The sequence below is a fragment of the Ciconia boyciana genome, chromosome 1 (genome assembly GCF_034638445.1).
Source record: "Ciconia boyciana chromosome 1, ASM3463844v1, whole genome shotgun sequence".
NCBI lineage: Eukaryota > Metazoa > Chordata > Aves > Ciconiiformes > Ciconiidae > Ciconia > Ciconia boyciana.
Genome location: NC_132934.1, coordinates 30,989,634 through 31,001,730, shown reverse-complemented (window position 1 = coordinate 31,001,730; position 12,097 = coordinate 30,989,634). Strand labels below are relative to the sequence as shown.

The window sequence follows — 12,097 nt, the reverse complement described above, 5'->3', positions numbered from 1 at the left end:
TAAATATGCTTATTGATTCCTGATAGATGAAAAAATAGAGCTAATGCCTTCAGCTGAAGTGAAAAAGCAGGACTCTCCATTCCTATAAAAAAGATCTAACCTCTAGGTTACAGCGGACGGCTCCTTTTCCCTGCTTTCCGTTAGGCCTTACACGTATTGAATTCTTGACTACCTGGTAACCCATGTTCAAGAGAAGAGATGAAGGGTTCACTGTGTAAGCCAGCCTGTGGCTCTGTGGTTGGGGTACTCTCCTGGCAGGCAGGTGATAGGAAGCTGAATCCAGGCTTACAGAGCACTGAACCTGGTCTTCCATCCCCAGGCAAATGCTCAAATAACTCCTCAACTCCACAACTGTCACAGAACAGTTATAGTAGCTCTTTCACACATTACTGGTATGAGCCTTAACCTTTGGGCCATAGGTCCTCTGAGGACAGCAGGTCCTCTCTTGCAGCTGCAACTCAAATCCCTCAGCCCAGAAGGTGAGGAGAAAACAGGAGCAGCCCTGTGCCAAGGTGTTTCTTCCTGGTTAACTCTAGGCAGCTTCCTGATGAGCACACAGAGGATTTGGTACCTCTTCTGAGGTGTCCCATACTCTGTGTACTGCCTTCATGTAAGTGCAGCATTATGAACCCCATTTTGAAGACCAAGAATCTAGGTGTAGCAACACTTGACTTGTAAATAGTCAACTCTTACACGTGATATGGCCTGAAGCATCTCAGGCAAAACTGAGCATCCTCATTCAACTGTTTCAAGTATTTCATTTTTGCAAAAGCTCCATAAAATAATCTGGAACTTTGTCTTCCCAAGACCAAATAGATTAGCAAAAAGCATCTTACAATGACTTGCAACTACAGATGGGAGAGAACAGTGCCAGTTACTGAATTAACCACTCCTTATAACACAGCTTTAGATATATTCCTCGTAAACCCATAATCTAAATACCTCTCTGTCTTGACCTGTTTAGGTGGAGAGATGTAGTGGTATTACAGAAGAGGAAAGCTGGCATATTCACCTCTGAGCCAAAACAAGCACTATGGGAGACAGTTTGGAGAACGCAGTGTACAACATTTGTCTCAGGTTACTCTTTTTCTTAAAAATTGTCAGCTGCAATGTCAGCCACTGTATATAGGAAAATTAATGAGCACAAGGAATGGTGCAATAATCAGAACCCTTAGCCATCAGTCACTGTCCTAATTTTTCTTCTGTGCAGGAAGCCAAATTAGCTGACTGTTTAAAATGCTAATACTTGCACTTTAAAAATATTATACAGAAAGAGAGGAAAAAAATCATGACATAGACCTTTTTGAGTACATGCTTGGCATAATTAGAAAGAGACACTACTCTGGGCAATCCTTGTGACTTTACTATGCAAGCTGCATTAACGTTTAATATTTAACCCACAGCAAAACTTTCCCCCTTGCTTTTCAGTTAGTGGTAAAGCACCTGCACAGACATTTCTTTCTGTGACATAAAGACATGTCACAGACATTAAAGAAAGTACAAAACTTTCTTTATACTACTGTATTTTAAAGATTAATTTCAGAAAGATGATATCTCATTTCAAATACTATATCTGAACAGATCATCAAAACTTCAGCCTACTTGGAAAAAGAATTAGTGTAACTGAACATTTTAAACAAACAAACAGCATTCTCCTTGAACAGTGAGAAGCAAAGAAGTTGCTCTTTGTTTTGATAGTTTTACTTGGACCTATTCAGTTTACGCCTCCTTGTTTGGAAGAACCACTGGACTTGAGGGCGGTAGGAGAAGAAAATGCTTAAGACAAACAAACAGTTATCACTTCAATTCCAAAACCAAACATATATGCCTGCTCTGTGACTGCATGGACATGTCACGGCTCTCAGAACAGTCAGTTTCAAAACTTCTGTGAGGAACTGTTTTCAGCTGAAAGAAAAAAATTGCCTGTAGTACAGAAGGAAAACGCAGGTATGGCTTAGAAAGTCCTCCCTTGGCCTAGAAAAGAGCCACAGATGTGAAGCATCATTTGCAAAGCTTTTGCAAAATATTTTCTGCTCTCTTCTACAGAGGGACTAATAAAGGCTGAACTTTTGTATGCAATATACATACATACATCCCCCCACAGGTATGTATAGAAGCACACATACACAAACAACTCCAAAGAATAGTATATTGCTGTGGAAGACAAATTAAGAAATACTAATTAACCTGAAAAAGATCCTGGAGTACTTGAAAGCAGTACTATGGAGCAATGTGTAAAACCTTTACGTTTTGAAAAAAATTACTTTTTTTTTTCAAATCTAAGCTAATATGTAAGTTTAATGCATTTTAACTAAATTTAATTCAGGATTTGTATCAACAATTTCAATAATGATAGGCTTTTTGCATTTTTATAGCAATCAATTAGCTTGCAGTGATTACTGAGATATGTTACAAGTCTCATTAAAGAGTTTTGAGTCTTGACAAAATGATGGAATAAGAAGGAAATCATAATACCTAGCTTCTAGAACTAAACCTCCTTATCAGTTAATGGTGTCTTTTCCTGAACTTGCTAAGAACTTTTTTTCATTCCCATAGGAAGTCTTACATGTAACAACATCTTTTCTGTGACACAGTTCAAAGATATTAAATTATTCTCACTGATTGTGTCAGATATTCATCTCTGAATGACTATTGAAACATAAGAGTTTCCTACATGTACATTCTCCTGTGATATACAGGATGCAATTCTTAGAGGAACTCATTCACAAAGACAGACTGAGAGAAGCTGTCAATCTCAGAAAGAAAACAAATAGATAATTATCACTTTTCTAACCTATTAATAGTGGGTTTCAGTGTAAAATGAGAACAATAAAAAACAGATAAGGAATAAGTTATATATAAAATCAATAAATAAAACTTTACATATGAAATAAACAAAATGAACACATGAAGATGTCTTTAAAACATCAACTCAGGATTTTTCCTAGCTTCATAATATATAGATCATATACAGATGTTATATACCATATGATATCTATAGTGTAAATGGTCAGAAAATTAAATCCCTCCTCTATTTGTTTTGAACAGTTTGCTTCACTAAAAGGACAAGTCCTACCCAGCTACTCTTGCGCAGAGGTCCAAATCTTCATATTTTGGGAATACACAGAGTTTATTGCCTTGTAAGAACATTCTCCATGTGCTAAAGAGCTGCACCACAGATTGTAACTGGGCTAAGATACAGGCTTTATCAATACAGGATTTTCTTTTTTTAGGACTTTACCTACTAACGTAATCTCTCTTCTGGTAATTGACATGTTTGATCAGTGGTGATTCCAAGAAAACTCATCCTCTGTGGAGGAAGAAACCCAGACGTTCCACTTATACACCTCGCGTTTTCATAGCTATTGAATTTGCAAGCTCAAAGTAGTGCCCTTAGAGAAAAAAAAAATATTGGTGTTCTGCTAATTCCTGTTTAACCATGTCATGAAGGACATGGTTCAAGATGTGTTTCTCTGTTAGTGGTCTTAACTCTTTCCAGCAAAACAGATTTAACTCTTCCCCAAAGCAAGCTATAATAATATTTAATGCATAAAAGACAACAATCAAGAGTGCTAGACTACTGATGTATCGGAAATTACAAACGCAGAAAATCTGCTGGGTACAGGCATATGTAGGTCATCAATTTGGCCATTCTACAAGTATCAACAGGGATGTGTCCAAAGAGTTACACCCAAAATATCAGGAGACTGGAAGAAAGGCCACGAGGAAAAAAAAATACTGCTAGTCTTTAACAGCAGGAAAACTGTCATCTGTTTCTTTTTAGACACCCAATGTAGTGTACTACAAAGATGCAGAAGTAAGTATGGAAAAATAGAAGTAAAGTAAGGCCTCAACACCCACTAACTTTTCACAGGAGCTAGGCAGATAACTGCTGTTGACACTTTTTAACACCTCTGTAGTTGTTACCTATAGGAAGAGCTGAAGTTTAAAATCACTGAAATAGAAAAAGGTTCTAAGCAAGCTATACCAAAGCCTCAATACAGAGGCATTTCAGACATCCTATCCACACATAATCAGTAAATACAATATATAACCTGCATTCCCTAGAGAGGCAGGTAGAGACCAGATGCATCAAATATATCTAAAATTGTGCTTAAACATCTGTGCTTGGGCATCTTCAATCAACCCCTGCATGTCTGATGTTTCTATTTTCAACAGTATATATATAACAATGTATAACCCACACTCCATGTAAAATACAACATGTAATTTTCATTGCTTTTATAGCCAAACCAACTCATATAACTTCTTAATAATGAAACTGGATTTGAATAAAAAACTAACACTTTTACAAAAGGAAGCAAACAAAAAAAATTGTCATACAGCTGCAAGTAGATTTACAGTTCCAAGAAAGTCCCCAAGAGTCCCTTACATGGCATTAAATAACTCTCTTTAATTACATTCATTCATTTGGATCTTCTGCTTAGGCTGACCTAACCAAGATAATGGGAGGAAAATGGAAATGATGCTACCCGGTCCCTAAGTAGCTTGGAAAATGAAAAATGTAAGTTAGAGCATCCTTAAGATTGCTCCATGAATATGTCATCATCTACCCAGAGTATCAAAGTTCTGATCAGTCAGCTGTAGGGAGAGCTAACTGTCCTGGAAGGGACCACCATGGAGGCTCACAAGGGAAGGGTAAGGTGTTTTCATAACCAGAATGAAGCAAAGTAGCCAGGATCCAATATTTCTTATCCTTTTCTTTGAGCTCATACTTTTAAAGTACAATCACTGAAAGGATTTAAAAAAAAAAAAATGTTCTAAGATCTCTTCCTGTATTTTGCAGCAACTCAAAATATTTACGCGTATCCTGGCAGTTTTTGCAGAGCCTTCATTATTGTACTGTGTTTATCTTGAATGCCTTAGATGGTAAAAGTTACTGTTTCCACTGAACTTCATCAGCCAATACCCAAACAGCTCTCAAGAGGGCTTTTATTGAGTAAATTAACACTTATTAGAATTCTTTAAATCTCTTCTATTTAATTATTTTATTTCAAAATTAATTAATTTCAAATTTAATATTTGGGCATTTCTACAGGTTTCACTTAGAACAGAAAAAGAGAATGTCAGGCTCACCACCACACAGCAGTTTTTTCTTCCCCATACCAAATAACTATGCTGTTATATACTTTATGCACCAACTATCACTTGCATTTGTGTAGCCTTTTTATACTACATTAAGAAATGAAGGATCGAAAGTGCTGAACTAGCAAGAGTTACACAAATAAGAATTAATGGATAAGTGACAATCTGTTTGCTGAACTGCACCCAAAGGAGAAAAAAAGAAAAAAAAAATCAATTTAGTAAAGCTTTTTCCTTTGTAATTACTTAAAAAGTATAAGGCAAACTTCCTTCACAGACATATTGCCAGCAGTAGATCAAAACAAAACTATATTTTAAGAGTCTTTGTCTCTAAAAAACAAACCACTAAATTTAATCAACGGTATTCTTGTAAATGAGCAGCTTGTACAGAGCAGTGCTTCAAGAACTGTTTCTTAGCAAGCACTGCTCTGAGCAACACTACTCCCTTCAGCACCTGCTGGCTCATGTACCAGCACACCATTTGAGTTCCTTATCTGCAGGCAGCCCAGGGTAACCTTACCTGGGTTAGTGTACAGGTGACTCTCAACAGTTTTTCCAATACTCTGCAGTTTAACAGCTTGAAGGGACTCATCTCCATGCATGACTGTTGGCAAGCTGCCCAGGGCATCGTGAACCAAATTTGCCACTTCTCTTACATCAAAGAGCTTCAGAAGTTCAGAGTACACCGATGGGAATGAGCTGAGAAACACAGCCTAGAGGAAAAGGGCAAAAATGGACAGTCAGATATTGCAGTATAGTTTTGACATTTATAAAAATTAAATAACTATAGAAATTTAAGTAACTGTAGAAAAATGCCTGGTTTTACATTTCAAGGGTAGTTAGTAGCTTTAAAAATGGTCATATTTTCAGAAGAAATATCCTCACATTCATTAATGGCCTTACACTTGGGACTATTTTCCTTTAAGCATTATCTAATGACTGTTCATTTCTCCCAGGAAAAAGTGAAAGTAAAAAGTTCAACTTAGAACAAAAATATTTATACTTTACAGATTCTTCATGATCTATGTGTGAGACAAAATTTTTAAAAGCATAACAGAAGCCAGTTGATATCAGAACAAAAAGATTTGAATGGAGTTGGTTTGGTTTGCTTTGTTTTAGGATAACTAATATAACCGCCTCCGTATCTTCCATTTTTCAAATAATGAACATTTTTATTTTGGAGTGAGACAGCACTGGCAGTCTTGGTTCAATTCAACAATCCTAAAACAGTGTTAGAAATTCATTGGTGAGTATAATGAATATGGAAACAAAACACTGGAAAAGAAAGGAGGGCAATGCCAGAGAAAGGAAGCTAGAACTGACATTCCCTTCTTCCTCTCCAAATCCTGCTGATTGAGAAAAGCTACTCATACCTCAGCCCTTCTTCACACTGGTGTCAGAACAGATGACAGACGAGGTTAAAGATATCGGAGAAGAATTTCAAATGTGGTTGTTTATATCACTTTGCTATTATCTTTTTTCTCCACCTGCTTACATGATATGAGATGGAAGAACCACCTCTCTACTCTGTTCTCTCTGATTTGCCATTTTCTTGGAAGAACAATTTTCTATGGACCTTAAGAAATTAATAATTCTTAACAGGTCTTAAAACACCTTTGGTTACAGAAACAGGGGAAGAGGATGGTATACCTATGAGCTGTAGAAGTTGGTAAATCTGTGGCACTTAATGTAGAGAGCTGTCTCCTGTGTGTTTTGCCTCTGCGCTTTAGCACTAGTCAATTTTAGTAGTCTCAATTGAAATAAAGATGTAAGTATTAAAACACACAGTTCAGCAACACTTAAAAGTTTTCTGTAAAGCATGAAAATTCTGATAGTCTTTTGTATGGTTCAAATTCTTCAGCTCCAATGTGGTTAAACTAAGCTCTAAAATGCCCGAAACAGAGAAATGACTTTATTTGTATCCAGCAATATAATTATTATAATTATAATATAATTATAATTCAAAAGTAAATATTAGATTTAGGATTATCTTTGCCAAGCACGTTTAGAAGCTGCTGCTATGAAAATTTCACACTGTAGGACAAAAGGTATAAGGATGAGCTGAAAATGCCATTTTGCTCTAGCAAAAACACATTTTCTTTCCCGGGAATATAGGTAAGGACATGCATACATTTTCTATATTGGACGTGAAAAGTGGCAATAAGCAAGGCATGCTTGAAAACTTACTTGTAGTTGAGATAAAGCACTAGCTCCTTTGCTCTCTTGGGAAAGGAAGAAGCGTACTGACATAAGAAGCTCTTGAATACAGCAGCGAAATTCCTCCTCATTTTGTCCACCAGTGGCAATAGAGAATAACCTTCGAGACTGAACTATATATTTAAAGATATATTCCTGTGCCTACAAATGTCAAAATCAGAGATAACTCATAAAAATGAACCAGCTCATCTTTAAATAAAACACACACAATGATTATATCATTCAAATAATGACAAAGGTCTGAAACAGGACACCATGTTATTTAATATTGGCAAATCTTTCTATTGAAACACTAAAAACATTTCAAAAGCACATACTCAGAAATGCTCTTCCCTTGCCTTTCATAATCTCTACAAACCAAGGAACACTTGTTTTTTTTAACAAATGGAAAACTACAAAATCTCAACACTGCCTCCCGCCCCATCCCCTGCATGTCTTTGACTACAAAAACATGTATTGCATAAACATACAAGGCCAGTATAAAAAATAGGCTCAAACTTTTGAGCTGTTCTTAGAATTTCTCTGCCTGTTGAAAGTTGCTTTCCTGTCAACTGTTAACCAGATAATAATAATTAAAAAAAACTTAAATTAAGTTGCAAAACTGTTGGAATGTAAATTAAAAATACAGCCCTTTCTTATTAGCAAGACACCTAAGTTAACAGCAGCATAGAAAAGCACAGAAGGGTACCACATTGATAATTTATTTCCAGACTGTAGCACCTGTCCCAAATGGGATTATTGTGTTGTACAATTTATCCTGACTCCACACTGTGCTTTGTTGATGGTACAAAACAGGACAACAAGAGCAACCAGAACCATCCATTTTCAGTAGAATTCCCTGCTTGGAACCATTAAGTCAGCATGCATGTCTGCCATTTAAATTCAGTTATGCGACAGACATTAATACTAGCAATGCAGTGTACATTTGATTTCTTAGATCTAACTCGTAATCATGTATATCCTCATTCAGTATGGAACATAGAGCTCCAGAGTCTAGTGGTAGTAAGCTCCACTGATCAACTTATTGACAAAGGAGAACGATGAATAAACTGACTGCACTGAAAGTGTCTGCAGCTCCCCAGAATTAGTACTACCATTCCATCATTTATACATACTCTGCTTCATTTCCTAAGTTAAACCTGTTGGTACTGTATGAATACATCATTCAAATATATAATTGCTTTCGACGACTTTTATTACCTTTAGTACTTCCTGTATGTGCTCGTGTAGCTCCACTTCAGTGACTCGATCGATATGCCACTTCAGTACTTTTATAAGATCTCTAGAATACCACATCAGAAAGTATTATAACACAGAAGTGGGAGAAGGGTTAACTTTGCATTTAAAATGTAAACCAATATCTGTCATATAAGAAATACTGACAAAATAAAAAAATATATGCCTAGATTTCGCTAATCACCACAGGCCCAGTATTACACTTAGTTTTCAGTCTGCCAAAATCCACCTAGTAGGTCTCTAACGAACAGGAAATAATACCAGCGTTACATATGCAGTAGAATGATTTTGACAGGGATACACAAGCACAGTTAAGCCAGAAGAGTCCCTGCCAGCATGGACTACCCCTGCTATTCCATGCATCGCTTTGCAGTCTCATTAAACTGCACTGGTTTTAATGGAAGTCTAAGTAGCAAATAAATACAGAGAGTAGAACAGAGTAAGTGATGCTTATTAGTACACTGCTCTACACAGACAGTGAACACAGCTGCAGCTGGGTGATGATACGGCTCCTATGTTTTTCAAAGTAATTCAAATAAAGAAATCCACTGAGGAAAAAGATTTAAGAATGAAGCCAATGTTAGAGCATTAGCAAGTAACCTTTCAGGTAACTTAAAGTTGTTTTACTCTTTTTTAATGGCCTAAATCTGGGCATTCATATAAGCATTGCATTTTATTTCTAATGATATCATTTAATTTAACCCAATGATTGATTCTGCTTAGTTTACCAGTAACTGTCAGTATTCAAATCAGATAGAAAAAGTACAGACTTCACCTGTATGCAAGTGCTCCAGCAAAATGACTTTCAATGTAAGTGTCCATTACTGGCTTAAAGTGGTGAAACTTGCTGTCCTGCAGCAAATTTATTATGTGAACCTAAATGTGAGGGAAAAAGAAAATAAAAGCTTTTTTTGTTGGTTTTTTTTGGTTTTTTTTAGTTAGTTCTTAAATAGTGTTAAGCATCATCATAAAATTAAACTTACCAAACAATCAAATACTTTTGATCCATATTTTTGAGAGTTTTCATCTAAAATCCCAAATAAAGTGTCTAGTGTATCTTGAAGAAACTGATTGGAGAGAATAAGAGACAGTTTGTTATTAAATAGGTATTTTTGTGACACACAAATACATTATTTCCCTCATATTATCTAAAAGGATAGAATGGTATATACCTTCACTATTTCTGAACCATCAATTTCTTTTAATTTTGAGAGGCAACCTGCAATTTTGTCTGGGTGGGTTCTCCATTTCAGAAGGTCAAGCATATCTCCTGCAAAAACAAAATGCAAGATTAAAGCTGGAAGCAAAGCAGCATTTCAGATTTTAAATTCTACTATTACAGTCCACTCAGCAAAACTTGGCTTCATTAAAACAAAAGAAAACATCTCAAGATTTGCTATAATATTATCTGCCCAACAACAAATTTTCATTCCATCCCATAATTGCTCCACCAATAGAAACATAAGAACATGGTACTGGGTCACTAAAATCAGTCTCCTGTGGCAAATATATCATGCAATCTTATTCAGATATTTGTCAACTACCACCTTAAGAAAATGAATTATTTTGCTGTCTCTTGTCCCATTGAAGGATGCCTTCCAGAGCTGTCATCTGACGGCTAGAAATAGTCTCCCAATTACTAGTTTGTATGTATTTAAAATACTCATCTTCCTATGTCTTTTTAGAGAACAAACACAATGCCTCTAAGATCTTGCTTTATTAATAAGCAACACAATATCTTCTGGAAAATAAATTCTTCTGAGCTAAAACATACTTGAGTGTCTTCGCACTTCCTCCAGTTTTAATTCATTCCCCTTCAGCTTTCTTGACCAAAATGGTAACTACATTACAGATGAGATTACATCACTGTTTTCTGTATCATTAGCAAGCTCATATATCTGCTGTAAACACTTGACATATATGTCCTACAATTTGTTTTTGGGTTTTTTTTAAATACATCATATTGGTGACACAAATAGGTCTTGCTCCTGTTTAATGCTGTTCAGCTCCCTCACACTACAGCAGAATCCTCAAGACTCTCCACTATGGTATGATCCTGCCTTTTGTACCATTAGATTTGATCTAATTAGTACTCTTTCTTATTAACTATTTAAATCAAAGTTACCTTGCTTTGCCTGTATCAGATTTTGATTTTTTCCCTCTCAACTGATGAGCCCTTTCAAGTACATATTAGCAGCACATTTCATTAACAGGCTCTCTTGTGACTCGGGTTTTAGTGAAGCAACTCCCACCCGTACCCCCTTTCACCCCTCCAAACAAGAGATCAATCCCAGGCCTAATTCTTCAGATCTAGTAGTATCTTCCTTCCACTCCGGAAGGAAATTCCTTCCATTACAGTGCAACCTGATAGTTCCCTTTTAGCCCTTATTTACCAGTTTTAAAATTCTTATTCTAATCTGTATCTTTTCTTATTTCCCATGTGGTGTGTTATTGAAGTCCAGATGGTTTAGATCTGCTACATTTCCTCTGAAGAATAATAATTAAAAAAACTTTGAAAAGACAGATTAAGAAGTTTATTCTGGCATGATATGTCTTTGATAAACTCATCTAACAGTACATTCCATTTAGCTACATGTCCATTTTTTCATGCATGACTTCCTGTAAATACTTGCATAAAATTCATGAGAGGGTGATGGCCCAGTTAACATATCTGCTCTTCCACCTGTCTTAAATGTAGGTACTATATTTATTACTCTTAGAACATGTGTTATTGCTTTCAGCTTCAGATATGTACTAAAGAAACCACCTCGCTATGAGACTGGGAATTCCATGTCCCATACCATTCAATATCCTACAATAAGAGTTTTGCAAACTTGGCTTGGCTTTTCAGCAGTTGTCACTTGATCCTGACCCTTGTTGAGCTCTGACACGTTGCTGTTATTTTTCTCACTTCTGTTGCAGGTTCTCTGCTTACTCCTCACATTTTCTGCCTGTGACTCGCTCATGTCTGCAGCGCTCCTTTCAAGTTGTATTCAGAGCACAAAGTTCCACATATTTTTGAACCATTGAATTGAATAAATCCCAAAGCTCCTTTACATTCATGTTTACTTCTTCCATGTTTCACTAACCAGCTTTTCAGAATTTCTAAAAGCCTGGCTGTTTGAAGTAGAAAATCTTAATCTCCATCCAATGCTTCCATCAGTTTAAAGTGAACCACGGGTCCAGTTCACTGTCCAGCAATGTCTTAGAAGGATCCAGTTCTTCTGAAATGTTCTCAGTACTTATCACACTAAGTAGCTAAAAGCAAGTGTTCCTCTTGGTTCAGCAGCTATTTGGGTGCTTTCTACAACAGGCTGTAACTCACAACACACTCAAGTAACATTTGAGGCACACCCATCTTTGTGTCATTTCTTTCCCAGTTTGGTCCTGGAAAGCTTCTCTCTCCCACAACAAGAAATGAAGTAATATTTCTATCTTTAATAACATCAAATAAATCTCCACCTATATTCAAATCCCCCCAGAGGTGCTAACGGCAAACACCCTACATGCTATTCCACTAATATTTTGCTGCCTTAATTGA

The 12,097-nt window shown here is 36.3% G+C and overlaps 1 protein-coding gene across 5 annotated transcripts in view; it reads right to left on the bottom strand.

The window, feature by feature from the left end:
• DOCK4 (dedicator of cytokinesis 4) overlaps positions 1-12,097 on the bottom strand; it is a 258,226-nt gene that overhangs the window by 76,453 nt on the left and 169,676 nt on the right. For all 5 annotated transcript variants that reach the window (XM_072861831.1, XM_072861800.1, XM_072861812.1 and 2 more), the window contains 6 exons: positions 9,729-9,826; positions 9,540-9,623; positions 9,332-9,432; positions 8,521-8,602; positions 7,291-7,461; positions 5,624-5,816 (listed from right to left, as the gene is read on the bottom strand). In XM_072861831.1, coding sequence (XP_072717932.1) covers positions 5,624-5,816; positions 7,291-7,461; positions 8,521-8,602; positions 9,332-9,432; positions 9,540-9,623; positions 9,729-9,826 — 729 coding nt within the window. The remainder of the gene's footprint in view (positions 1-5,623; positions 5,817-7,290; positions 7,462-8,520; positions 8,603-9,331; positions 9,433-9,539; positions 9,624-9,728; positions 9,827-12,097) is intronic.